The sequence below is a fragment of the Tachyglossus aculeatus genome, chromosome 18, assembly GCF_015852505.1.
Source record: "Tachyglossus aculeatus isolate mTacAcu1 chromosome 18, mTacAcu1.pri, whole genome shotgun sequence".
NCBI classification, from domain to species: Eukaryota; Metazoa; Chordata; class Mammalia; order Monotremata; family Tachyglossidae; genus Tachyglossus; species Tachyglossus aculeatus.
Window position 1 is genome coordinate 30,120,261 of NC_052083.1, and position 27,801 is coordinate 30,148,061.

At 42.9% G+C, this 27,801-nt stretch overlaps 1 protein-coding gene across 1 annotated transcript; it reads right to left on the reverse strand.

Moving 5' to 3' along the window:
• Window positions 1-1,351: 1,351 nt before the first annotated feature.
• Window positions 1,352-16,864, reverse strand: FUNDC1 (FUN14 domain containing 1). Its single transcript, XM_038760352.1, has 5 exons — window positions 16,775-16,864; window positions 13,491-13,647; window positions 7,461-7,536; window positions 2,619-2,747; window positions 1,352-2,001 (listed from the first exon to the last, which is right to left on the reverse strand). Exons 1-5 carry the CDS (start codon window positions 16,800-16,802, stop codon window positions 1,924-1,926), a joined length of 468 nt encoding a protein of 155 aa, XP_038616280.1. The 5' UTR covers window positions 16,803-16,864; the 3' UTR covers window positions 1,352-1,923.
• Between the last annotated feature and the right edge of the window lie 10,937 nt (window positions 16,865-27,801).

Sequence of the window (27,801 nt, forward strand, 5' to 3'; positions counted from 1 at the left end):
ATGTCAAAAGCCTACACAGCTCACTGTGGAAAGGCAAAACTTCAAGGGGATCAGCTCTTCAAATCCTGAAGGCTCTTCTTTTTGACTAAGAAGTCTTGACAAAGAAGCTTAAAAGAAAGTTGGAAGCATAAAAGATGTACGTTTGCAAGAATGTACAAGATATTTCAAACTAACGTAGTTTAGCAGTGGATTGGGATTATTGGTACTATTACTGACTGTCAACAGTAGTTTTAACCATGACTGTGAATCTGTCGCCTACCAAGGAGAGCTAACAAATATTCATCCAAGGGAACTAAGTTTAATCAGCAGGGTCACTAAGCAGCGCGGCTCAGTGGAAAGAGCATGGGCTTTGGAGTCAGAGGTCATGGGTTCAAATCCCAGCTCTGCCAATTGTCAGCTGTGTGACTTTGGGCAAGTCACTTAACTTCTCTATGCCTCAGTTACCTCATCTGAAAAATGGGGATTAAGACTGTGAGCCCCCTGTGGGACAACTGATCACCTTGTACCTTCATGGCGCTTAGAACAGTGCCTTGCACATAGTAAGCGCTTAATAAATGTCATTATTATTATTATTAGTCTTGGCCACCCTCTCTACACAAGATTCTGGGTTCTAATTCCGGCTCCTACTTGTCTGCCGATTCCTCACATCCTCTAATTCCTCCGTGCATTTTAGCTAAAATCCATGCTGAAAGGACACTATGGCAGAACTAGTGAAGCAGGGTGGCCTAGTGGAAAGAGGAGGGGCTTGGAAGTGCTAAGTACAGTGTTTTGCCCAAAGTAAGCGCTCAATAAATACGATGAATGAATGAGAGGATCTGACTCTAGACTAGACTCTTTTCTAGACTGTGAGCCCACTGTTGGGTAGGGACCGCCTCTATATGTTGCCAACTTGTACTTGCCAAGCGCTTAGTACAGTGCTCTGCACACAGTAAGCGCTCAATAAATACAATTGATCAATTGATCTGGCTTCTAATCCCAGCTTTGCCACTCATCTGCTTTACTTATTTGGGCAAGTCACTTCAATTCTCCGTGCCTCAGTTCCCTCATCTGAAAAATAGGGATTCAATACCTGTTCTCCCTCCTACTTAGACTGTAAGCCCCATGTGGGACCCGATTATCTTGTATTTACCCTAGTAGTGCTTAGTACAGTGCTTGGCATGTAGTAAACCCTTAGCAAATACCACAATTATTAACCCTTTGAATATGGAAAACACTGAAGATACCTTTGCCATGGTGGCTATTTGTGCAAATATAAACTCCAAGTTGTATATTAAGCAAAAAGAATACTGCACAGAACACAAAAGCATGAACAACCTTGTCATTAATACTGAATAGCGACAGAAGACGGCTCAGGTTTTCTTTTTGCCTTTAATAACTCTAATAATGATCATTTCTGAATTCTTTTCCACAAAAGGGCATTAGAGTTCTACAGTTTATTGCAACCAGATTTCATAATGATATGTCAGCCCTGATATTAGAAATATAAATACATACCATTTCATTATTGGCACTATTTACTAGAGCACAAATGGAGAATATCTTTAACTTAAAGAAAAGGAAGCATTTAATTAGAAAAAAAGAACAAACAGATTTTTCTCTTTGCGAGACAGATACATTTCTATATTCGTTACATTAAAAATGCTAATTTCTGATCAAGCCTGAAATAAAAAAAAATTCACGACGGTTAGCCAGGTTTTGTCCAGAAATGCTTTACATACTGCACAGTTTATTTTTTCAGCAAACCCTAGTTTTGCCAAGCTTCGGAAGGCAAGCGTCTAAAAAGTGTAAAATTTCAATGCTATCCAGACAGCCATTCTCCTTTCTTGGAAAATCTTGTGACCTACACCACATCTGGAGGGAGTGCACTGTCACCACTGTTCTTCTTTAGGGTTGAATCCACCAGGACCAGAACATTCACATTCTTTAAGACGCCAGGCCTAGCAAAAATCCTCCCACAAATCCACTGGACACCACGATGTTCTGTTTGATAAACTCTGTCGACTGAAGTAGAAAACAATTTTGAATAAAGCTGCACCTGCTACTAAATGTAACCAAAGGAGTCCCCAACTTTTTTCTGGTAAATTATATAATGAATGAAAAGAGGTCATTTGCAGATCTTTGGATAGCTCACAAGTCTCATTTTAGAAAACATTTGAGTGCTAAATGAATCTTCAATAACTCTCCTGACAAAGCACTATCCCTTGACCAAACACCTGTTAAAAAGTGGCAAAAATCAAAACCTTTATACAAACTCTCACCTTTGCCACCTGCTTTTTTCAATCATCTCCACTTTACTGGGAGTGTACAAAAATATGTGATCCAAAGGAAGAAGGCACGCAACCCTGTCCAGTCTGAGAAGAAAAGAGCTCAAATGCCTTGAGTTTGGCATGGTTGCCTTGCGGCTATTTTGATTCTGAAAACTGCAAGTCTGACATTACTTCTCCATAAAGAATGACGCTGAATCTCTAAGATCTTACTCCAAATTTCTCCCTGGGCTCTAGACAACCTAGCCACCACAATAAATTTCTGAGGAGAGGAAGAGGAGGCAAGAACAAACATACAAACTGTTCTTTTAATTTAGAAAACAAAAAACAACACACATAGGAATCTTAGTTTACCTCTTCAATCATGGTATTGATTTCAGGTACTGCCTTATTAGCTCGCTTTTTAATCTGTCGTTTTGCTTTATTTACATCTTTTTCAACTCTCTTCCAATCCACCTGCACATAGCCACTGTGACTAGCAATCTAAGAAAACAGTAAAAAAACAACAAAAAAGGAACATTCAATCGGTATAACATGCTCACCTTCACGGGCAGGGGATGCTCTATGAGGATGATATATTTCTAGACTGTGATGATATATTTCTTCTAGATTGTGAGCCCGTTGTTTAGGAACCGTCTCTATATGTTGCCGACTTGTACTTCTCAAGCGCTTAGTACAGTGCTCTGCACACAGTAAGCACTCAACAAATACGACTGAATGAATGAATGACTATATTTATTCTCACCGCATTACAAGGACTCAAATTAGAGCCTGCTACATTTTAAGTTCCTTGAGGGACGGGGTGATGCCTACTTACTCTAATGTACTCTTCTAAGCCCTTAGTACAGCACTCTGCACAAAGTAAGCACTCAGTTAATACTATTGACTGACTCATGGTAGGAATTTGGGGAATTTTAGATCTGCGCTCTTACTGCTACCAGGGAATGGGAACAAATTGCTTACATTAAGCCTTAGGGAAACTGGGCAGTCACTAACTGCAAAAGGACAGCTTGTTTTGGCCTCCCTTGGGGGCCTGCTGCTTAAAGTCACCGAACCACGATCTCGTCTATCTCATCGCCGACCTCTCGCCCATGTCCTGCCTCCGGCCTGGAACGCCCTCCCCCCCTCATAACCAACAAACAATTACTCTCCCCACTTTCAAAGTCTTATTAAAGGCCTATCTCCTCCAAGAGGTCTTCCCTAACTAAACCCTCATTCCCTCTTCTCCCACCCCTTTCTTCATCACCCTTGCCCTTGGATTTGATCCCTTTATTTAGCCCCAACAATACTTACGTACATATCCGTCATTTATTTATTTATATTAACGTCTGCCTTCCCCTCTAAGCTCATTGTTGGCAGGGAATGTGTTTATCAACTCTGTTCCACTGTACTCTCCCAAGCACTTAGTATGGTGCTCTGCCCAAGTAAGCGCTCAATAAATACGACTGACGAAGTTGAAGGGGCTGCTAGCCTGGCTTGCATTATTAACAGACGGGGTTGCTCAGCTGGGGGACCAGGCTGCTCTGAAGGGAGCCGGGGCTGATTAGGACATCGGGCAAGCCACTTCATTTCTCCGGGCCTCAGCTACCTCATCTGTAAAATGGGGGTTGAGACTGGGAGCCCCAGGAGGGGCAGGGGCTGTGTCCAACCTGATAAACTTGTATATACCCCTATACTTAGTAGAGTGTGCCTGGAACACTGTACGCCCTTAACAAATACCACAAATACCTCCACCTCTGGCTGGGGCTGGATTCTAGGGAGGACAGCAATCAAGACTGTGAGCCCACTGTAGGGTAGGGACCGTCTCTATATGTTGCCAACTTATACTTCCCAAGCGCTTAGTACAGTGTTCTGCACACAGTAAGCGCTCAATAAATATGACTGAATGAATGAATGAATGAAAGTTGGGGGTTAGAGCCAGCAGCCCACTGACAGTGCCCAGGGTCAAGGGGTTGGCTCCAGGAGAAAGACAAAATCAAGCCATTTTCCAGAGAAAAATTTGCTGATCCTCAAGGTTTTGTTAGAGGGAGTTCTATTTTCCCAGAAGTTGGTCCCGGGAAGATTTTCACACTCGTTTTCACTGAACAAGTCGGCTTTTGGAGGGGTTTGGATCAGGGAGCGGTCTGCTCTTTGCCTCGTGGCTCTTGAATGCAACCCTTTACCTTCATCAGGAGTGCAAAAGTGGTGTGCGGCAGGTTTTTCCTTCTGAAAGTCCTTTAAGCACAATTGTCAGTAGATGGCTATTTGCCCAGAAGAAAAGCATTTTAATGACATGTCAATTGGGGAATTAAACCGCTGATGAATTTGACTATGCCAGACCATTGTACAAAAATATGTATGGGATTACTGTAGATCTGCAAATTATGAAATGAAAATATTAAAGGATTAGGCTACAAGTAAAGTATCCAATCAAATCCACTGTAATGATCCTCTTTAAAACCACACGCTTAATGAAAACCATTCACAGTGTGTGCGCGTGTTGGGGTGGGGGGTTGTGAATCCAGAAAATATGGATTTAGCATGCTGTCTGTTAAAAAAACAGAAATGGGGGATCACTGATCTAAGGGCAGTTATCAATGCAGATCAACGTTAGAGGCTCCAGTGAGGACGATGGATGAGCCGAGGCCCTGTCGATGAACACATCCAAACCGGATAGACAGTCCAGTTTGTTTCAGGGCTTCCTTCAGTCCACAATTCCTCCCTTCCACCCTCTTGGTTTCTCCCTTTCCTGGTCCATTGCTGATCCCCTGCCACCTGACTTCCTTCTCATCTTCCTCGGGCCCACCCATCCTCTTAGCACCAACAACTCTGGTGCAAACTGCTCCCTATCTGATACCAACTTTCACAGCTGGCCTGCATTGTGACGGTAACCTCTGCTTTGAGTGTCTGATTTTCAGGATTTTTTTTTAAAAAACACAGAACAACCTAATTTAACTCATCAGTGTAGTTTAAGTACAGAGCCTGAGCTTAGATTTTTTAAAAATGCATCTGATCGCTACCAAAACAAGACTTTCATGACACCGCTCTCTGTGCATTCCTCATTTGGTAAAGGCTACTGATAAATATTTAAGGCTTTTCCGGGAAAAGCCCGATGCCTAAATTGCTCTTTGTTCCTGAAAAAGCAATGCCCTTGAATAAATTGAGCCTATTGGATCGTAACGGTGGGCCTAAAGAAAATTAGGCAGCGGGCCAAAAGGAAACAAAGACATTCGGCTTCCCCTCCACTCCCTTCTGATTGGGGCTGAAGGAGACTCTGGGTTTGGACTAAGCGCTTAGTACAGTGCTCTGCACATAGTAAGCGCTCAATAAATACGATTGATTGATTGATTGATTTGGAAGGGAAATTTGGGAAGGAGGACGGTACGGGCAGAGGATGCCTAGGTTTTCTTGGCTTCCTAAAGTTGGGAGGAGGAAATGGGAGTGAAGATGGCAGAAAGGGGCAACTGTGGTCTGCTCCTGTTGTGGTGTCCTCTCCAAAGCACTTAGTTCAGTGCTCTGTTCCCAGGAAGCGCTCAATAAATACGACCGATCGACTGACTGGGGGAAATGGAGCCAATACAGTCTTTGCAGACTAATGGGATTTTTTTTAGCAGTTTCATGATTTCTGAAAACTATTTGCGCAGCTGACAAATCAGGGCCTATTTCTTCATTGTTCCAGGAATCGTACAATGCTTCTGCCTAGGATCCTAAAAATACGATGGTGGCTGCACGTTTCCTGTAACACAAATGGGCTTTTCTTCGATTTATCAATCAAGCAATGGAATTTACTGAGCATTTCCTGCATGCAGAACTCTGTACTAATGGCTTGGGATGGTACACTAAAATAGAGTTGGACGGTCAGTCAATCATGGGTTCTAATCCCGTCTCTGCCGCTTGTCTGCTGTAATGACCTTGGGCAAGTCACTTCACTTCTCTCAGCCTCAGTTTCCTCATCTGAAAAACGGGGATTGAGACTGGAAGCCCACGTAAGCCAGGGACTATGTTCAACCCAATTTGCTTCTATCCATCTCAGTGCTTAGCACAGGGCCTGGCACATAGTAAGCCCTTAACAAATACCAAAATTATTTTTTGAGTGCTTACTGTATACACAACACTGTACTAAGCGCTTGGGAGAGTACAATATAACAATAAACAGACACACTACTGTGCTTAAAACGAGATTACAGTCTAATGGTAGACATGATCCCTTTTAGACTGTGAGCCCACTGTTGGGTAGGGACTGTCTCTATATGTTGCCAACTTGTACTTCCCAAGCGCTTAGTACAGTGCTCTGCACACAGTAAGCGCTCAATAAATACAATTGATTGATTGATTGATGATCCCTGCCCACAAGGAGCTGACAATTTAGTGGGAGTTTACAAAGATACCGACAAAGTTGCAAGTTAGCTGAAGCAAAATTACCTTTTACACTACTGAAGAATGAGAGGGCAAAAAATGTGGTTATCTAACACATTTTACGTGCCCCTTTGGAATATTTACAAAAGGAATTACTTTCCAGAATCTAGGGAATAAATTCCAATGATGAATAATGGGACACTGAAATGTTTCCCCTAACCAAAGTTGGAAATGAAAGGGAAAATGAATATTTCAGAATGTGTTTGCAAAAATCACACTTTGAAAAACGTATTCGACCCAATCCTCTACGGCAGCCCCAAGGACAATGGCTGCTAATATACCTCATCCCATGTGGATACTGAAGTTAGGTTTTTTGTTGTAGCAATCAATCAATCGTATTTATTGAGCTCTTACAGCGTGCAGATCACTGTACTCAGTGCTTGGGAGAGTACAATAAAACAGAGTTCATAGACACGATCCCAGCCCACAGCGTCCTTACAATCTAGAAGGGGAGACAGACGCTAACATAAATAAATAAATAAATTATAATAATAAGTATGGACCAATAGGGTCCATCTTTGGGATGCTTCCCAGTTCTCATTCCCAGCCACTTCCACTTTTTAGCTTAGCTACTGCTCCTTGGGCCTTGAATTTTTTTTTTTTTTGGAATAACGGTCCGACGGACGGATAGCTTCAGGGTCAGAAATCCCTGGAGAATTTTTTGTTAAGCAGAGGTGAACAAGACTCATTTTCAAATCTGTCACTCAATGACTACATGAAAAAAGTGAGCTTTCTCATTTTCGGGACTTTATAACTTCCTCCCCTCTGGCCTAAATGATGATGGTGCTACAAGATCCATACCTGAAGTAGAAGAAAGCCACCACCCACTGCAGTGGCCGCAAGTTTCCCCACTTTCTGGAACAAAAATCCGGCACACCTTGAATAGGAGAAAAACATGTAGGGAAGCCAATTAATGTCTGTCCCTCTTCGTGAAACATTCCGGCAGATTTTAAAGTAAATCCTGGCAACGAGATCAAAATAATAACGGTGTAATATCAGGCTCCAGTTGTGGACCGTTGCTGTTTTTGAGAAGCCAGTGCGACCCTGAAGAAACCAACAAAGAAGCTCTTGCTTCATTTCTCTTCTTGGACATATTTCTCCTGTCCTTCCTAATCAGTTTTTTCTTTGGCTGGACTTGCCATGTGATTTGCACGACTTTTAATGGAAAAAAAAAAACCATATACAACCGGGCCCATTGCCAGGCATTTAATTATTTAATGTTTTTTACTGAGTACTTACCATTGAAGTCAGAGGACCTGGGTTCTAACACACACCTGGTGTGTGACATTGAGCAAGTCACTTATCTGTGACCTCATCTGTAAAATGGGTGTTAAGATCGTGAGCCCTCTGTAGGACAAGAACTGTGGCCAAACTGATTATGTTTTATCGACCCTAGCATTTAGTACAGTGTTTGGCGCACAATAAGTGCTTAACAAATACTATTAAGAAAATAGTGCCGAGCACATTGCTACGCCCTGGGGTAGCTGCAAGACGTTCAGATCAGACATAGTCCATTTCCACGTGGCGCTCATCAATCAATCAATCGTATTTATTGAGTGCTTACTGTGTGCAGAGCACTGTACTAAGCGCTTGCGAAGTCGGCAACATAGAGAGACAGTCCCTACCCAACAGTGGGCTCACAGTCTAAAAGGGGGAGACAGAGAACAAAACCAAACATACTAACAAAATCAAATAAATAGAATAGATATGTACAGGTAAAATAGAGTAATAAATAGGTACAAACATATATACAGGTGCTGTGGGGATAGACGTGCAAACTGAGGCACAGAGAGGTTAAATGATTTTTCCAAGATCACTCAGCAGGCCAGTGGAAGGACTCAGATTTCCTGATTCCCAGAGCTGTGCGCTTTCCACTGGACTGCACCGCTGTCACCTTTTTGATTTTATGGAGCGTTGTCGCTCTAAATGCACACTATAAAAGTGTGTTTGGATTAAAAAAAAAAAGACTTTTCTTCAGGGGGTGCTTTGCTGTTTCAAATTGGGTGCAAATGCACTTTCTAAGGGAGTTCCCACACGTTTTCAGCGACTTTCACACATTCTAAGTCAATTCTGATAATATGTGAACTCAACTTAGTCTCAGAGAGATGTGGTTTCACGCAAGCGATCCTCCTTGACTTGCTTCTCAGCAGCCTTCTACATTTTCTAAATTAAATAAAGGGTCAATCTTATTTAAAAAGTAGCTTGGATTCTTAAATATAGACTTCCTTCCCTCCTTTATTCTGCTAATCTTTATACTCGGGAAAAATTATAAATTTAGATTCAGCGTAGTTCATGGAGTCTTAAGGCCTGAATTGGCAACTGATTAAATGAGCGCTTCATACCTAATCTTCTTAAATATGCTTCCCTACACTAAGACTATAATTACATGCAGTAGGTGTGCAATTTGAAAATTCTTTGAAAAACAAAGTTTCTATATTTGTTCTTCAAAGCCCTCGTACAGTAATATGGGGCCGTCCTAGAAAAGGGACCTTTTCAACAACGGACATTTATTGAGCACGTAACTTGTACTTTCCAAGCGCTTAGTACAGTGCTCTGCACACAGTAAGCGCTCAATAAATACGATTGATTGATTGATTGATTTAGGACGCTTTTCAGTAGATCGATGGAATTTATTGAGCGCTTACTGTGCGCAGAGCACTGTACTACTACTACTAATAATGGCATTTATTAAGCGCTTACTATGTGCAAAGCACTGTTCTAAGAGCTGGGGAGGTTACAAGGTGATCAGGTTGTCCCACCGGGGGCTCACAGTCTTAATCCCCATTTTACAGATGAGGTCACTGAGGCACGGAGAAGTGAAGGGACTTGCCCAAAGTCACCCAGCTGACAATTGGGGAGCAGCGTGGCTCAGTGGAAAGAGCCTGGGCTTTGGAGTCAGAGGTCATGGGTTCGAATCCCGACTCCCCCACATGTCTGCTGTGTGACCTTGGGCAAGTCGCTTAATTTCTCTGAGCCTCAGTTCCCTCATCTGCAAAATGGGGATTAAGATTGTGAGCCCCACGTGGGACAACCTGATCACCTTGTAACCCCCACCCAGTGCTTAGAACAGTGCTCTGCACATAGTAAGCGCTTAACAAATGCCATTATTACTATTATTATAATTGGGGGAGCGGGATTTGAACCCATGGCCTCTGACTCCAAAGCCCGGGCTCTTTCCACTGAGCCATGCACTTAGAGAAAACACTGTAACCCAGTTGGTAGAAATGTTCGCTGCCTACAGGGAGTTCACTGGGTTTTGCTGAAAAAGATGGCATTTGCTTAGTACAATGCTCTTCACGCAGTAAGTGCTCAAGACTGTGAGCCCGTTGTTCGGTAGGGATAATATAATAATAATAATAATGGCATTTATTAAGCGCTTACTAATGTGCAAAGCCCTGTTCTAAGCGCTGGGGGGGATACAAGGTGATCAGGTTGTCCCACGTGGGGCTCACAGTCTTAACCCCCATTTTACAGATGAGGGAACTGAGGCTTAGAGAAGTTAAGTGACTTGCCTAAGGTTACACAGCAGACATTAATCAATCGTATTTATTGAGCGCTTACTGTGTGCAGAGCACTGGACTAAGCGCTTGGGAAGTCCAAGTTGGCAACATATAGAGACGGGCCCTACCCAACAGTGGGCTCACAGTCTAAAAGGGGGAGACGGAGAACAAAACCAAACATACTAACAAAAATAGAATAAATAGAATAGATATGTACAAGTAAAATAAATACAGTAACAAATATGTACAAACATATATACATCTATACAGGTGCTGTGGGGATGAGAAGGAGGTAAGATGGCGGGGATGGAGAGGGGAACAAGGGGGAGAGGAAGGAAGGGGCTCAGTATGGGAAGACCTCCTGGAGGAGGTGAGCTAGCCGGGATTTGAACCCATGACCTCTGACTCCAAAGCCCGTGCTCTTTCCACTGAGCCACGCTGTCTCTATCTGTTGCCCAACTGTACTTTCCAAGCGCTCAGTACAGTGCTGTGCACACAGTAAGCGCTCAATAAATCATCATCAATCGTCTTTATTGAGTGCTTACTGTGTGCAGAGCACTGGACTAAGCGCTTGGGAAGTGCAAGAATAAATACGATTGAATGAGCGAATAAATACGACTGAATGAATGAATGAAGGGGGTACTCTGTGCCCAGCACTGTACTAAGCGCTTGGGAAGTACAAGAATAAATACGACTGAATGAATGAATGAAGGGGGCACTCTGTGCCCAGCACTCTACTAAGCGCTGGGGTAGATACAAGCTAATTAGGTTGAATACAGTCCCTCATAGACCTTGGGCTACTCAGAAAATGAAGTGACTTACCCAAGGTCATACAGCCGGCAAGTGTGGGAGCCCGGATTCGAACCCAGGTCCCTCTGGCTCCCAAACCCAGGCTCTCCCCACTAGGCCACACTGCTTCTACTCGTTCCAAGAAGGCTGACGACGGACGAAGTGGGATCGGCTAAAAGCTGGCTCTGGAGGAGCAATCTCCACAGGGATTTTCCCAAAAGCCGGAACGACGTAAGAGGGTCGTGATTTTGCTGTGTTTACTTGCACAGCGTCCCACCCCAATTTCTAAGGAGGAAATTTTGTAGCACATAATATCAGCGCTCAGGACAGTGCTTGGAAGTACAAGAATAAATACGATTGAATGAACGAATAAATACGACTGAATGAATGAATGAAGGGGGTACCCTGTGCCCAGCACTCTACTAAGTGCTGGGGTAGATACAAGCTAATTAGGTTGAATACAGTCCCTCATAGACCTTGGGCTACTCAGAAATGAAGTGACTTATCCAAGGTCATACAGCAGGCAAGTGTGGGAGTCCGGATTCGAACCCAGGTCCCTCTGGCTCCCAAACCCAGGCTCTCCCCACTAGGCCACACTGCTTCTACTCGTTCCAAGAAGGCTGACTACGGACGAAGTGGGATCGGCTAAAAGCTGGCTCTAGAGGAGCAATCTCCACAGGGATTTTCCCAAAAGCCGGAACGACGTAAGAGGGTCGTGATTTTGCTATGTTTACTTGCACAGCGTCCCACCCCAATTTCTAAGGAGGAAATTTTGTAGCACATAATATCAGCGCTCAGGACAGTGCTTGGAAGTACAAGAATAAATACGATTGAATGAACGAATAAATACGACTGAATGAATGAATGAAGGGGGTACCCCGTGCCCAGCACTCTACTAAGCACTGGGGTAGATACAAGCTAATTAGGTTGAATACAGTCCCTCATAGACCTTGGGCTACTCAGAAAATGAAGTGACTTACCCAAGGTCATACAGCAGGCAAGTGTGGGAGCCCGGATTCGAACCCAGGTCCCTCTGGCTCCCAAACCCAGGCTCTCCCCACTACACGACACTGCTTCTACTCATTCCAAGGTTGACGACGGACGAAGTGGGATCGGCTAAAAGCTGGCTCTAGAGGAGCAATCTCCACAGGGATTTTCCCAAAAGCCGGAACGACGTAAGAGGGTCGCGATTTTGCTGTGTTTACTTGCACAGCGTCCCGCCCCAATTTCTAAGGAGGAAATTCATTCATTCATTCAATCGTATTTATTGAGCGCTTACTATGTGCAGAGCACTGTACTAAGCGCTTGGGAAGTCCAAGTTGGCAACATATACAGACAGTCCCTACCCAACAGCGGGCTCACAGTCTAGAAGGGGGAGACAGAGAACAAAACCAAACATATTAACAAAATAAGTAGAATAAATATGTACAAGTAAGATAAATAAATAGACTAATAAACACGTTCTTTGTAGCACATAATGGCAGCGCTCAGGACAGTGCTTGGCACACAGTAAGCCCTTAACAAATACCATTATTATTATGTTGGGTAGGGACTGTCTCTATATGTTGCCAATTTGTACTTCCCAAGCGCTTAGTACAGTGCTCTGCACACAGTAAGTGCTCAATAAATACGATTGATGATGATGATGATTATTGTAAAGAGTGATAGCCCTGCAAAGGCGGAGGGGAAGGAGGAGCAGAAAGTGGGGATAGTTCATTCATTCATTCAATCGTATTTATTGAGCACTTACAGTATGCAGAGCACTGTACTAATAATAATAATGTTGGCATTTATTAAGCGCTTACTATGTGCCAAGCACTGCTCTAAGCGCTGGGGTAGATACAAGGTAATCGGGTTGTCCCACGGGGGGCTCAAAGTCTTCATCCCCATTTTACAGAGGAGGGAACTGAGGCCCAGAGAAGTGAAGCGACTTGCCCAAAGTCGCACAGCCGACAAGTGGCGGAGCCGGGATTTGAACCCATGACCTCTGACTCCAAAGCCCGGGCTCTTTCCACTGAGCCACGCTGCTTCCCAGCGCTTATAATATATACATATAATATATATATATATATATAATACTATAATATATATTATATTATATTATATATATTATAATAATATAATACTATAAGTGCTATACTAAGCGCTTATAATAATAATGGCATTTAGTAAGCACTTATTATATGCAAAGCACTGTTCTAAGTGCCGGGGAGGTTACAAGGTTAGACAGAAGCAGCGTGGCTCAGTGGAAAGAGTCCGGGCTTTGGAGTCGGAGGTCATGGGTTCAAATTCTGGCTCTGCCACTTAGCTGTGTGACTTTGGGCAAGTCACTTCACTTCTCTGTGCCTCAGTTACCTCATCTGTAAAATGGGGATTAAGACTGTGAGCCCCCCCCGTGGGACAACCTGATCACCTTGTAACCTCCCCAGCGCTTAGAACAGTGCTTTGCACATAGTAAGTGCTTAATAAATGCCATTATTATTATTAAGGTGACAGATTAGTACATCTTGAAAGAGCAACCAAAAAGATGTTATCGCCTCACCAGCCAGTCACACCGCCCATTACAATCTGCGTAGCGACTGAATATTTCTCGACGATGGGTCCGGAGCTTTGGCCAAAGACGCGATTCCACCAGCGATGTCGTCTCGCATACTCTGTTAGGTCCAACACCTCGTAGGAGTCATCATCGCTGTCGCGTTCTAGAAAAGAGGAAAAAAAACCACAACCGTTAAAACCAGCCTAGTCGAGGACTAAGCTTTACTTGTTTTTCCTGAAGTTACGGATGAAACACCATCATAGGAAGGATTCATTCATTCATTCAATCAATCGTATTTATTGAGCGCTTACTGTGTGCTGAGCACTGTACTAAGCGCTTGGGAAGTACAAGTTGGCAACACAGAGAGACGGTCCCTACCCAACAGTGGGCTCACAGTCTAGAAGGGGGAGACAGAGAACAAAACCAAACATACTAACAAAATAAAATTCATTCATTCATTCAATCGTATTTATTGAGCGCTTACTGTGTGCTGAGTACTGTACTAAGCGCTTGGGAAGTACAAGCTGGCAACATAGAGAGACGGTCCCTACCCAACAGTGGGCTCACAGTCTAGATGGGGGAGACAGACAACAAAACAAGTAGACAGGTGTCAATACCATCCTGTATATATGTGTATGTGTTTGTACATATTTATTACTCTATTTATTTATTTATTTATTTTACTTGTACATATCTATTCTATTTATTTGATTTTGTTAGTTTGTTTGGTTTTGTTCTCTGTCTCCCCCTTTTAGACTGTGAGCCCACGGTTGGGTAGGGACTGTCTCTCTATGTTGCCAACTTGGACTTCCCAAGCGCTTAGTCCAGTGCTCCGCACACAGTAAGCGCTCAATAAATATGACTGATTGATTGATTGAGAGACCACGGGCCTGGGAGTCAGAAGGTCATGGGTTCAAATCCTGACGCCGCCACTTGTCTGCTCTGGGACCTTGGGCAGGTCACTTCACTGTGCCTCAGTTTCCCTCATCTGGAAGATGAGGATTGAGACTGAGTCCCACGTGGGATGGGAAATGTCTCCACCCCGTTTGCTTATACCCACCCCAGCGCTTATTACAGTGCCTGGCACCCACTGAGCGCTTAACAAAAACCAAAACTATTATTATTACCGCAACGATGATGAGATTTCTCATCACCGTTGCTGTTTTGTGTACCCCCTTTCTGGCAGGGAGGGGTGAGGACCCCCCCCCCAAGCCTAGTTCGGGGGCTGGGGTGCAGGGGATTGTTGGGGGGGAGATGGGATTCATTCAATTGCATTTATTGAGCACTTACTATGTGCACAGCACCGTACTAATCAATCAATCATATTTATTGAGCGCTTACTGTGTGCAGAGCACTGTACTAAGCGCTTGGGAAGTCCAAGTCGGCAACATATAGAGACGGTCCCTACCCAACAGTGGGCTCACAGTCTAGAAGGGGGAGACAGAGAACAAAACATATTAACAAAATAAAATAAATAGAATTTATTTTATTTATGTACTAAGCGCTTGTGATGAACAGTGCTTCACATATAGTAAGCGCTTAACAAATCCCATCATTATTATTATTATTATTGTTATTGTTATGAAGGGGCAAGGGAAACATTCATTCATTCAATATTTATTGAGCGCTTAGTGTGCAGAGCACTGTACTAAGCGCTTGGGAAGTCCAAGTTGGCAACATATAGAGACGGTCCCTACCCGACAGTGGGCTCACAGTCTAGAAGGGGGAGACAGACAACAAAACATATGAACAAAATAAAATAAATAGAATTTATTTTATTTTATTTATGTACTAAGTGCTTGTAATGAACAGTGCTTCGCATATAGTAAGCGCTTAACAAATACCATTATTATTATTATTATTGTTATGAAGGGGCGAGGGAAACATTCATTCAGTCAATATTTATTGAGCGCTTACTGTGTGCAGAGCACTGTACTAAGCGCTTGGGAAGTACAAGTTGGCAACATATAGAGACTATCCCTACCCAACAACGGGCTCATAGTCTAGAAGGGAGAGACAGACAACAAAACAAAACAAGTAGACAGGTGTCAATACCATCAGAATAAATAGAATTATAGCTATCTACACATCATTAATAAAATAGAGTAATAAATCTGTACAAAACACAATCAATCGTATTTATTGAGTGCTTACTGTGTGCAGAGCACTGTACTAAGCGCTTGGGAAGTACAAGTTGGCAACACATAGAGACAGTCCCTACCCAACAGTGGGCTCACAGTCTAAAATCAATCAATCAATCAATCGTATTTATTAAGCGCTTACTGTGTGCAGAGCACTGTACTAAGCGCTTGGGAAGTCCAAGTTGGCAACATATAGAGACGGTCCCTACCCAACAGTGGGCTCACAGTCTAAAATCAATCAATCAATCAATCGTATTTATTGAGGGCTTACTTTGTGCAGAGCACTGTACTAAGCGCTTGGGAAGTACAAGTAGGCAACATCTAGAGACAGTCCCTACCCAACAGTGGGCTCACAGTCTAAAAGGGGGAGACAGAGAACAAAACCAAACATACTAACAAAATAAAATAAATAGAATAGATATGTACAAGTAAAATGAATAAAGAGTAACCAATCAATCAATCAATCAATCGTATTTATTGAGCGCTTACTGTGTGCAGAGCACTGTACTAAGCGCTCGGGAAGTACAAGTTGGCAACATATAGAGCCAGTCCCTACCCAACAGTGGGCTCACAGTCTGAAAGGGGAAGACAGAAAACAAAACCAAACATACTAACAAAATAAAATAAATAGAATAGATATGTACAAGTAAAATAAATAAATAGAGTAATCAATCAATCAATCGTATTTATTGAGCGCTTACTGTGTGCAGAGCACTGTACTAAGCGCTTGGGAAGTCCAAGTTGGCAGCATAGAGAGACAGTCCCTACCCAACAGTGGGCTCACAGTCTAAAAGGGGGAGACAGAGAACAAAACCAAACATACTGACAAAATAAAATAAATAGAATAGACATGTACAAGTAAAATAATAAATAGAGTAATAAACCTGTACAAACATGTACACATCTATACAGGTGCTGTGGGGAAGGGAAGGAGGTAAGATGGGGGGATGGAGAGGAAGGAAGGGGCTCAGTCAGGGAAGGCCTCCTGGAGGTGGTGAGTTCTCAGTAGGGCCTTGATGGGAATAAATATAGCATATAAAACAGCACATAAATATAGCACATAAAAAATGTACATAGTAAGCGCTTAATAAATGCCATCATTATTATTATTATTATTATTGGGGAGCAGGAGGCCTTGAGGCCGCTCACCTGCGGGTCGGGAGCTCCTGGCGGCCATGCTCCGGCGGGGCGCACGACCTCAGGGACCGACCCCCCAACGGCCGCTCTAGCCGCCCGGACGCTCCGCCACTCTATGGCCGCCCCCTCTACCGACCCCTCTCGGTGGCCGCGCAGGCGCAGCGGCAGTCATCGCCTCCCCCTCCCCCCCCCCGCCCCGCCATCGGCATCCTGTAGTGGCGGAAAGGGGGCGCCTGAGGTCGCGCGCGTGCGCGGGCCAAGCCCCCGCCCCCGGGGGCTTGTGGGAGTTGTAGTCCCGGGGCCGAAGGGCGGCTCGCGCTGGGCCGCCATTTTCAGGCTTCAGGGCCCTTTTCATTCATTCATTCATTCAGTCAATCTGCACACACGAGCACTGTACTAGACGTTTGGGAAGTACAAGTTGGCAACATATGGAGACGGTCATTCATTCAATTGTATTTATTGAGCGCTTACCTCTCCCCCTCCTCCTCCTCTCCATCCCCCTCTTACCTCTTTCCCTTCCCCACAGCACCTGTCTGTATGTTTGTACATATTTATTACTCTACTTATTTATTTATTTTACTTGTACATATCTATTCTATTTATTTTATTTTGTTAGTATGTTTGGTTTTGTTCCCCGTCTCCCCCTTTTAGACTGTGAGCCCACTGTTGGGTAGGGACTGTCTCTAGATGTTGCCAACTTGGACTTCCCAAGCGCTTAGTACAGTGCTCTGCCCACAGTAAGCGCTCAATAAATACGATTGATTGATTGATTGATTGATTGACTAAGCGCTTGGGAAGTACAAATCGGCAACATATAGAGATGGGCCCTACCCAACAGCGGGCTCACAGGCTAGAAGGGGGAGACAGACAACAAAACAAAACATAGTAACAAAATAAAATCATAATAATAATAATGGCATTTGTTAAGCACTTCCTATGTGCAAAGCAGTGTTCTAAGCGCTGGGGGGATACAAGGTGATCGGGTTGTCCCACGTGGGGCTCACAGTCATAATCCCCATTTTTCAGATGAGGGAACTGAGGCTCAGAGAAGTTGTGACTTGCCCAAGGTCACACAGCAGACATGTGGCGGAGCCGGGATTCGAATCCATGACCTCTGACTCCAAAGCCCGTGCTCTTCCTTCTAGACTGTGAGCCCACTGTTGGGTAGGGACTGTCTCTGTAGGTTGCCAACTTGTACTTCCCAAGTGCTTAGTACAGTGCTCTGCACACAGTAAGCGCTCAATAAATACGATTGATTGATTGATTGATTGATTTCCACTGAGCCATGCTGCTTCTGTGCTTCTGCTATAAATAAATAGAATAGTAATGGGAGCTGTGGGGCACGGGGCTGGCCTGCCCGGTTACCCCCGGTTCCCAGTCGGGGAAGCTGCATCATCATCATCATCAATCGTATGACAACTGGGGAAGCCGGGATTTGAACCCATGACCTCTGACTCCAAAGCCTGGGCTCTTTCCTACTGAGCCACGCTGCTTCTCAACTTGTCAACTTGTCAACTTCGCCACTTGTCTGCTGTGTGACCCTGGGCAAGCCACTTCACTTCTTTGGGCCTCAGTTACCTCATCTGTAAAATGGGGGTTAAGACTGTGAGCCACACCCCGATTACCTTGTATTTACCCCAGCGCTTAGAAGAGTGCTTGGCACATTGTATGATATTATTATTATTATTATTATTATTATTATTATTATTATTATTATCATAGAGCATGTGAGCCCCACACAGGACACCCCAATTACCTTGTATTTACCCCAGCGCTTAGAAGAGTACTTGGCACATTGTATGATATTATTATTATTATTATTATTATTATTATTATTATCATCATAGAGCATGTGAGCCCCACATAGGACACCCCAATTGCCTTGTATTTACCCCAGCGCTTAGTAGAGTGCTTGGCACATTGTATGATATTATTATTATTATTATTATTATTATTATTATTATTATTATTATTATTATTATTATTATTATTATTGGAGAAGCAGCGTGGCTCACTGGAAAGAGCCTGGGCTTTGGAGTCAGAGTTCATGGGTTCAAATCCCGGCTCCGCCAATTGTCAGCTGTGTGACTTTGGGCAAGTCACTTCACTTCTCTGGGCCTCAGTTCCCTCATCTGTAAAATGGGGATTAAGACTGTGAGCCCCCCATGGGGCAACCTGATCACGTTGTAAACTCCCCTGCGCTTAGAACATTGCTTTGCACAAAGTAAGTGCTTATTTTAAGCGCTTAGTACAGTGCTCTGCACATAGTAAGCGCTCAATAAATACGATTGATTGATTGATTGATTATCACTATTTTTATTATTACTATTATCATAGAGCATGGACCTGGGAGTCAGAAGGACCTGGGTTCTAATCCTGGCTCCACCACATCTGCTGTGTGGCCTCAGGCAAGTCACTTAACTTCTCTGGGCCTTATTCCCTTATCTGTAAAATGGGGATTAAGACTGCGAGCCCCACATAGGACACCCCGATTACCTTGTATTTACCCCAGCGCTTAGAAGAGTGCTTGGCACATTGTATGATATTATTATTATTATTATCACGATTATTATTATTATTATTCTTATTATCATAGAGCATGGACCTGGGAGTCAGAAGGACCTGGGTTCTAATCCTGGCTCCACCACATGTCTGCTGTGTGGCCTCAGGCAAGTCGCTTAACTTCTCTGGGACTTATTCCCTCATCTGTAAAATGGGGATTAAGACTGCGAGCCCCACATAGGACACCCCGATTACCTTGTATTTACCCCAGCGCTTAGAAGAGTGCTTGGCACATTGTATGATATTATTATTATTATTATTATTATCATCATCATCATCATAGAGCATGGGCCTGGGAGTCAGAAGGACCTGGGTTCTAGTCCTGGCTCCACCACATGTCTGCTGTGTGGCCTCAGGCAAGTCACTTAACTTCTCTGGACCTTATTCCCTCATCTGTAAAATGGGGATTAAGACTGTGAGCCCCACATAGGACACCCCGATTACCTTGTATTTACCCCAGCGCTTAGAAGAGTGCTTGGCACATTGTATGATATTATTATTATTATTATTATTGTTATTATTATTATTATTATTATTATTATTATTATTATCATAGAGCATGAGCCTGGGAGTCAGAAGGACCTGGGTTCTAATCCTGGCTCCACCACATGTCTGCTGTGTGGCCTCAGGCCAGTCACTTAACTTCTCTGGGCCTTATGCCCTCATCTGTAAAATGGGGATTAAGACTGCGAGCCCCACATAGGACACCCCGATTACCTTGTATTTACCCCAGCGCTTAGAAGAGTGCTTGGCACATTGTATGATATTATTATTATTATTATTATTATCATCATCATCATCATAGAGCATGGGCCTGGGAGTCAGAAGGACCTGGGTTCTAGTCCTGGCTCCACCACATGTCTGCTGTGTGGCCTCAGGCAAGTCACTTAACTTCTCTGGACCTTATTCCCTCATCTGTAAAATGGGGATTAAGACTGCGAGCCCCACATAGGACACCCCGATTACCTTGTATTTACCCCAGCGCTTAGAAGAGTGCTTGGCACATTGTATGATATTATTATTATTATTATTATTATTATTATTATTATTATTATTATTATCATAGAGCATGGGCCTGGGAGTCAGAAGGACCTGGGTTCTAATCCTGGCTCCACCACATGTCTGCTGTGTGGCCTCAGGCAAGTCACTTAACTTCTCTGGGCCTTATGCCCTCATCTGTAAAATGGGGATTAAGACTGCGAGCCCCACATAGGACACCCCGATTACCTGTATTTACCCCAGTGCTTAGAAGAGTGCTTGGCACATTGTATGATATTATTATTATTATTATTATCACTATTATTATTATTATTATTATTGTTATTATTATTATTATCATCATAATAGAGCATGGGCCTGGGAGTCAGAAGGACCGGGGTTCTAATCCTGGCTCCACCACATGTCTGCTGTGTGGCCTCAGGCAAGTCACTTAACTTCTCTGGACCTTATTCCCTCATCTGTAAAATGGGGATTAAGACTGTGAGCCCCACATAGGACACCCCGATTACCTTGTATTTACCCCAGCGCTTAGAAGAGTGCTTGGTACATTGTATGATATTATTATTATTATTATTATTATTATTATTATTATTATTATTATCATCATAGAGCATGAGCCTATGCTATGTTTGGTTTTGTTCTCTGTCTCCCCCTTTTAGACTGTGAGCCCAATGTTGGGTAGGGACTGTCTCTAGATGTTGCCAATTTGTACTTCCCAAGCGCTTAGTACAGTGCTCTGCACACAGTAAGCGCTCAATAAATACGATTGATGATGATGATGATAGACCATCCAAAAGAGCTTCCTGGCAGGTTCCTGGACAGCTCCTTCTGGGCTTTTTTTTTTTTTCTTTTCTGGCCAGTTTTTCTAAAACGCAAAAATGCTTCCTCTGGGGACTGGAAAGTGGACACGTGGCCAGCCTAGTCAGCCCCGAGCCCGTTAGGAGACGGGAATTCTGCCAACGGGCCCAATCCCCGTGGTGTCTCTCCTTCCCATATGCAGATTTCAAAATAACATTTCTCCCTCCGAGGGACTAACACACTAAGACAGGTCTTGGATTAGTGGAATTGCACTGCTGGTTGAGGGTAGGTTGCTTCCAAAAGACTCAGGACCCCTGTAATAGCGGGAACATACAGGAAATCAGAAGGCCATTTAGCAAATGTTAAAAAAAAGTCCCTTGGAATAGATTTTAATTCTCAGTCTTTTCAGCAATCAACGTGTTTGGCTTGAAGAGCAGCTATTAACCAGTGTCCCGGGCCCCATTAGAGTTCCCCAAATTAATAATGTCAAATTCTACCATGACTACAGGTTGAGGTTCAAGCGTGCGTGCGCGTGTGTGTGAGTGTGTGTGTGTGTGCGCCTGTTTGCAATTAGAGGGAAAACGTTCATCCAAGAAATTTAAAGTCTAAGATGTTTAATAAAGATTGTGCACAATTCCATCAACCGGGATTCCCAGAAACAGATGTTTTAGAACAAGAGACAGTTCTTGTAGGCTTATCTTTGGGTTCCAAGATGCTGCTTAGCACAGTTCTTGGCACACAGTGCCACACCTCCTCCAGGAGGCCTTCCCAGACTGAGCCCCTTCCTTCCTCTCCCCCTCATCCCCCTCTCCATCCCCCCATCTTACCTCCTTCCCTTCCCCACAGCACCTGTATATATGTATATATGTTTGTATGTATTTATTACTCTATTTATTTATTTATTTATTTAACTTGTACATATCTATTCTATTTATTTTATTTTGTTAGTATGTTTGGTTTTGTTCTCTGTCTCCCCCTTTTAGACTGTGAGCCCACTGTTGGGTAGGGACTGTCTCTAATGTTGCCAATTTGTACTTCCCAAGCGCTTAGTACAGTGCTCTGCACATAGTAAGCGCTCAATAAATACGATTGATGATGATGATGATTATTATTATGTTTTTATCGACGTGAGACAACAACCATGAGTGCATCTCACACATCTTCACGCTCTCTTTGTGAACGTGAAATAGCACACCTTTCCTGGCCCCTTGCCATTCGTTCATTCATTCAATCGTATTTATTGAGCGCTTACTGTGTGCAGAGCACTGTACTAAGAGCAGACACTAATCAATCAATGGTACTTACTGAGCAATGGGTGCAGACCGCTATACCAGGCTCTCGGGAGGGAACAGTTTATTAATTCATTCACAGAGAAGCAGCAGGGCATAGCGGATCGAGATTGGGCCTGGGACTCAGAAAGTCCTGGGTTCTAATCCGGCTCCACCACTTATCTGGGTTCAGTCGTATCTTCCCCAGCGCTTAGTAAAGTGCCTGACATATAGCAAGCGCTTAACAAATGCCATAATAAAAAGGAACTCAGTGCGCTGCACAGAGTAAGCACCCAGTAAATCAATCAATCAATCGTATTTATTGAGCGCTTACTGTGTGCAGAGCACTGTACTAAGCGCTTGGGAAGTACAAGTTGGCAACATATAGAGACAGTCCCTACCCAACAGTGGGCTCACAGTCTAAAAACTGAACGATTGATTGATAGAGGAGCGGCGTGGCTCAGTGGAAAGAGCCTGGGCGTTGGAGTCAGAGGTCATGGGTTCAAATCCCCGCTCTGCAAACTGTCAGCTGTGTGACTTTGGGCAAGTCACTTCACTTCTCTGGGCCTCAGTTACCTCATCTGTAAAATGGTGATTAAGATTATGAGCTCCCGGTGGGACAACCTGATCACCTTGTAACCTCCCCAGTGCTTAAAACAGTGCTTTGCACAGAGTAAGCACTTAATAAATGCCATCATCATTATTATTATTATTATTATTGATTGACCAAGAATAGCCATTGTCTAGAAGGCTCCCTTTCTAATAGATTACATCCCGTTTCCTTCTTGAAGGGCCACTGCAATACACTGGGCCCAACTCGGCCTCTATTGTTCAAGTAAAATTCCCTCTAATATTTGCCTTTATTATCTCCACTCCGTGACACACCCCATTCTATTTTTCTGCTTCTCGAGCCCACGGAATTGTTCAAATATTTTCATTAAATGCAACGTACTGCATTTGGGGACGCTAAAGATAATAAAGCCTAGAATATATAATGATTCATTGGTCCCCGAGTGAATAAAAGATGCTTTATTATGAAATTCCGAGAAAGCGGTATACTTGTGAGTTGGTGCCACTAACCCTGAATTGAAAAGAGAATATAGTACTTTATCCACTAGGATAAACAGCCTTTGATTAGCATCCATGGGGATTTAGCGGTACTGTATTACATTTCAATGGAAACACGCTAGAAATTACAGAGGAAAAAAATGAGTTAAAAAGAAAAGGTGGCCTTATGGCTCAAAAAGAAATCCAAAGCAATCTCTTCATGCCCCAACAATTGCATGCAAACCCATCCAAATCTACTGAATGGCTTTATTTCTTCAATAAGCAAATGAGAATAAGAATTTCCCAAGTCTCGACTATTCCCTTTCTGGTTTTCTGGCTGTGTGTGTGAGGGTGGGCAGGGAGGGAGGCGCTCCTTGAATAAGACAACAACATATTGTTATTGATGATGATGATGATGGCATTTGTTAAGCGCTTACTATGTGCAAAGCACTGTTCTAAGCGCTGGGGGGGACGTCACAAGGTGATCAGGTTGTCCCACGGGGGGCTCACAGTCTTCATCCCCATTTTACAGATGAGGAAACTGAAGCTCAGAGAAGTGACTTGCCCGAAGTCACACAGCAGACATGTGGTGGAGTCGGGATTCGAACCCATGACCTCTGACTCCAGAGCCCGGGGTCTTTCCACTGAGCCACACTACTCTTCTGCTACTGGGCTATGTTCTGGAAGTACATTTGGGTGTCCTGAAAATTACTCTACTGGCTTAAAAACATTATTGCTCCTCCTCAAAGTGCCTGATGCTGACTCCCAGAGTAGAATTTATCCACAGGGAAAATCTGTCTTCTTCATTGCTATTGCAGATTTATTTTATTTTATTTATTTTATTTTGTTGGTATGTTTGGTTTTGTTCTCTGTCTCCCCCTTTCAGACCGTGAGCCCACTGTTGGGTAGGGACTGTCTCTAGATGTTGCCAATTTGTACTTCCCAAGCGCTTAGTACAGTGCTCTGCACATAGTAAGCGCTCAATAAATACGATTGATGATGATGATGATGATTGTGTTTTCAGTTAGGTAAGGCAACCATAACCCCAGAGAGGTCTGGGATGTGTTCCTCGAACATTTGTGTATCATGAACGGTTGTATTGTGGCATTCGCTTTCCCGCGACCTCGGGATAATTAGTTAGATTCTGTTCCCAAACCAGCCCCGTCGCGACAGCCGAGCTCTACCGACAAGTAAAGATAACGCTGTAGCTCGCACCCCACAGACCCTCCCCTCATCCTTCACCTTCCACTATTCAATCAATCAATCAATTGTATTTATTGAGCGCATACTGTGTGCAGAGCACTGTACTAAGCGCTTGGGAAGTACAAGTTGGCAACATAGACAGACAGTCCCTACCCAACAGTGGGCTCACAGTCCTTGGGACTTTCTTGACCCTCATACACTCCAAATTTAGTCCCCCTCCAATCTAGTCTCCCCTCCCCACCCGCCTCATTCTGAACAGGGATGTGACTGAATCATCATCATCATCAATCGTATTTATTGAGCGCTTGCTGTGTGCAGAGCACATGTACTAAGCGCTTGGGAAGTACAAATTGGCAACATATAGAGACAGTCCCTGCCCAACAGTGGGCTCACGGTCTAAAAGGGGAGACAGAGAACAAAACCAAACATACTAACAAAATAAAAGAAATAGAATAGATATGTACAAGTAATATAAATAAATAAATAGAGTAATAAATATGTACAAACATATATACATATATACAGGGAATAATATTACTCTATGCCCGGCTATGAAATGAAAGACCCGAAGTTTCCAAATACAGGAGGGAGTTGGCAAAGATTCTAATGGAAATAGGCTCCCAGAAGAGTATTTTTGGGATGGGGCTTATAAAACGTATGGGAAGTAAGGGCCATGGAAGAAAAAAGGGTCACCAATGTGGGAAAGAGACCCATAGTTATATGGCATTAAAATGATTAAATTCGGAGCAAAGTAGCTATTTTGCCTTTTGGCGATATCAGGACCCCCCCACACACTTATCTGATCGTAGACGTTGCCAGGGATTTCCTAATTTTAGAAGCAGCTTTGCCTGTGGAAACAGTGTGGGTTTGGGAGTCAAGGGGCTTGGGTTCTAATCCCAGTTCCTCCACCTGCCTTCAGTGTTACTTTGGCCAAGTCACTTAACTTCTGTGGGCCTCAGTTTCCTCATCTGGAAAAGGGGGACTCAATGCTCGTAAGCCCCACATGGGACAGAGACTGTGTCCAATTTCATTATTTTGCACCAACCCCGACACCTAATACAGTGTTTGGCACGTAGCGCTTAACAAACACCGTAATAATAAAATAACGGGTTTTATTTCCCTAGATCTTGATTCACTGTGACAACTCTCACTCTATTTTTAAGAAAGGCTAGTAGCTTTTCTCTATGTTATTAAGCCAGATTTTTCATCTGTTTTTTTCCTTTTTTCAATTTGGTTGATTTCATACATCTTTAAATAAAGCCCACCGGTCACTACCTTTTTGGGTAAAATGTTATGCTCAAATATCCGGGCTAAATATGATAATCAATCAATCAATCAATCGTATTTATTGAGCACTTACTGTGTGCAGAGCACTCTACTAAGCGCTTGGGAAGTACAAGTTGGCAACATATAGAGACAGTCCCTACCCAACAGTGGGCTCACAGTCTAAAAGATAAATTACTAAAAGATAATATTAATTATAGATTATATTATATAACTAATATAATATATTATATACTATAATAATATCATATACTATAATAATATAATATATAATATATCATAATATATTATATAATATATAATATAATAACATAATATAATGATATATAACATAATAAATTATATGTTAAATTACACATCATATATTATATATTGATATATGATATATAATATAATATATTGAATTATATGTCATATACTATATATCAATACATGATATATAATAATATAATATAATGAAATGATATAACATAATAATATAATATAAAATATAATATAATATATAATATAATATAATACCAATATATTATAATATATTATATAATTAATTATATAAGATAATATTCCACTGATAAATCAGTGGAAGTCGGGAAGCAAAGTTATGAAGATATTACCTTGTTTCTTTTGCACACGATTTGTCCATTAATATATGCATTAGGGTAATATAGGTGAAAATATTGATTTTTGAATACTTGACTCTGTTATTCTCTGAGTTTTATGGAATTAATAGCCAAAACGCTTCTGTAATTGTTCCTCTGTATTTAAATACCTGGGTTTAGTGGATCTTTGAAAAGCAGAGAGGGGAGGAAAAGAGGTCTCTATCTGGCATCCAACCTCTACATTGAAAGAAAAGCAAAAAACCAGAGCTACACAGTTACTGAACAACGACACCATCCCACAGCTATTCAACTAGCAACAATCAATCAATCAATCGTATTTATTGAGTGCTTACTGTGTGCAGAGCCCTGTACTAAGCGCTTGGGAAGTACAAGTCGGCAACACACAGAGACAGTCCCTACCCAACAGCGGGCTCACAGTCTAAAAGGGGGAGACAGAGAACAAAACCAAACATACTAACAAAATAAAATAAATAGAATAGATATGTACAAGTAAAATAAATAAATAAATAGAGTAATAAATATGTGCAAACATATATACATATATATATAGTCACATTATAGCCAGATTCACTTCCTGTGGAACTGTGGTATTTTTTCAGTTCCTACTATACACCAAGCACTGTAGTAAGCACTGGGGTAGATACAGGATAATCAGGCTGCGCATTGTCCCTGTCCCACTTGGGGCTCATCATCAATTGTATTTATTGAGCGCTTACTGTGTGCAGAGCACTGGACTAAGCGCTCAGAGGCTAAGAAGGGAGAACAGGTATTTAATCCGCATTCTACAGATGAGAAGCAGCGTGGCCTGAGAGGAGCATGGCCTGGTGGATAGAGCCCAGGCCTTGAAATCAGGAGGACCTGGGTTCTAATCCCGGCTCCCCCCCTTGTCTGCTGTGTGACTTGGGCCAGTCACTTAACTTCTCTGTGCCTCAGTTACCTCACCTGTAAAATGGGAAGTAAGACCGTGAGCCCCATGTGGGACATGGACTGTGTCCAACCTGCTTACCTTGCACCTGTTCTGGAGCTTCAGAAATGCACCTATTAATAATAATAATAATAATAATGATCGCGTTTGTTAAGCGCTTACTATGTGCAAAGCACTGTTCTAAGCGCTGGGGGGATACAAGGCGATCAGGTTGTCCCACATGGGCCTCACAATCTTAAGCCCCATTTTACAGATGCGGTAACTGAGGCACAGAGAAGTTAAGTGACTTGCCCAAAGTCACACAGCTGACGAGTGGCGGAGCCGGGATTTGAA

Bases quoted from the DNA above. Each gene is read 5' to 3' on its own strand.
- FUNDC1 (XM_038760352.1), bottom strand. From the start codon at position 16,802: ATGGCCGCCAGGAGCTCCCGACCCGCAG. The intron at 7,537-13,490 runs GTGAGGCGATAA...CTCCTATTCAAG, and splicing joins ATGGGCGGTGTGACTGGCTG to GTGTGCCGGATTTTTGTTCC. The intron at 2,002-2,618 runs GTAAACTAAGAT...TTTCTACTTCAG, and splicing joins TCAATACCATGATTGAAGAG to TCGACAGAGTTTATCAAACA.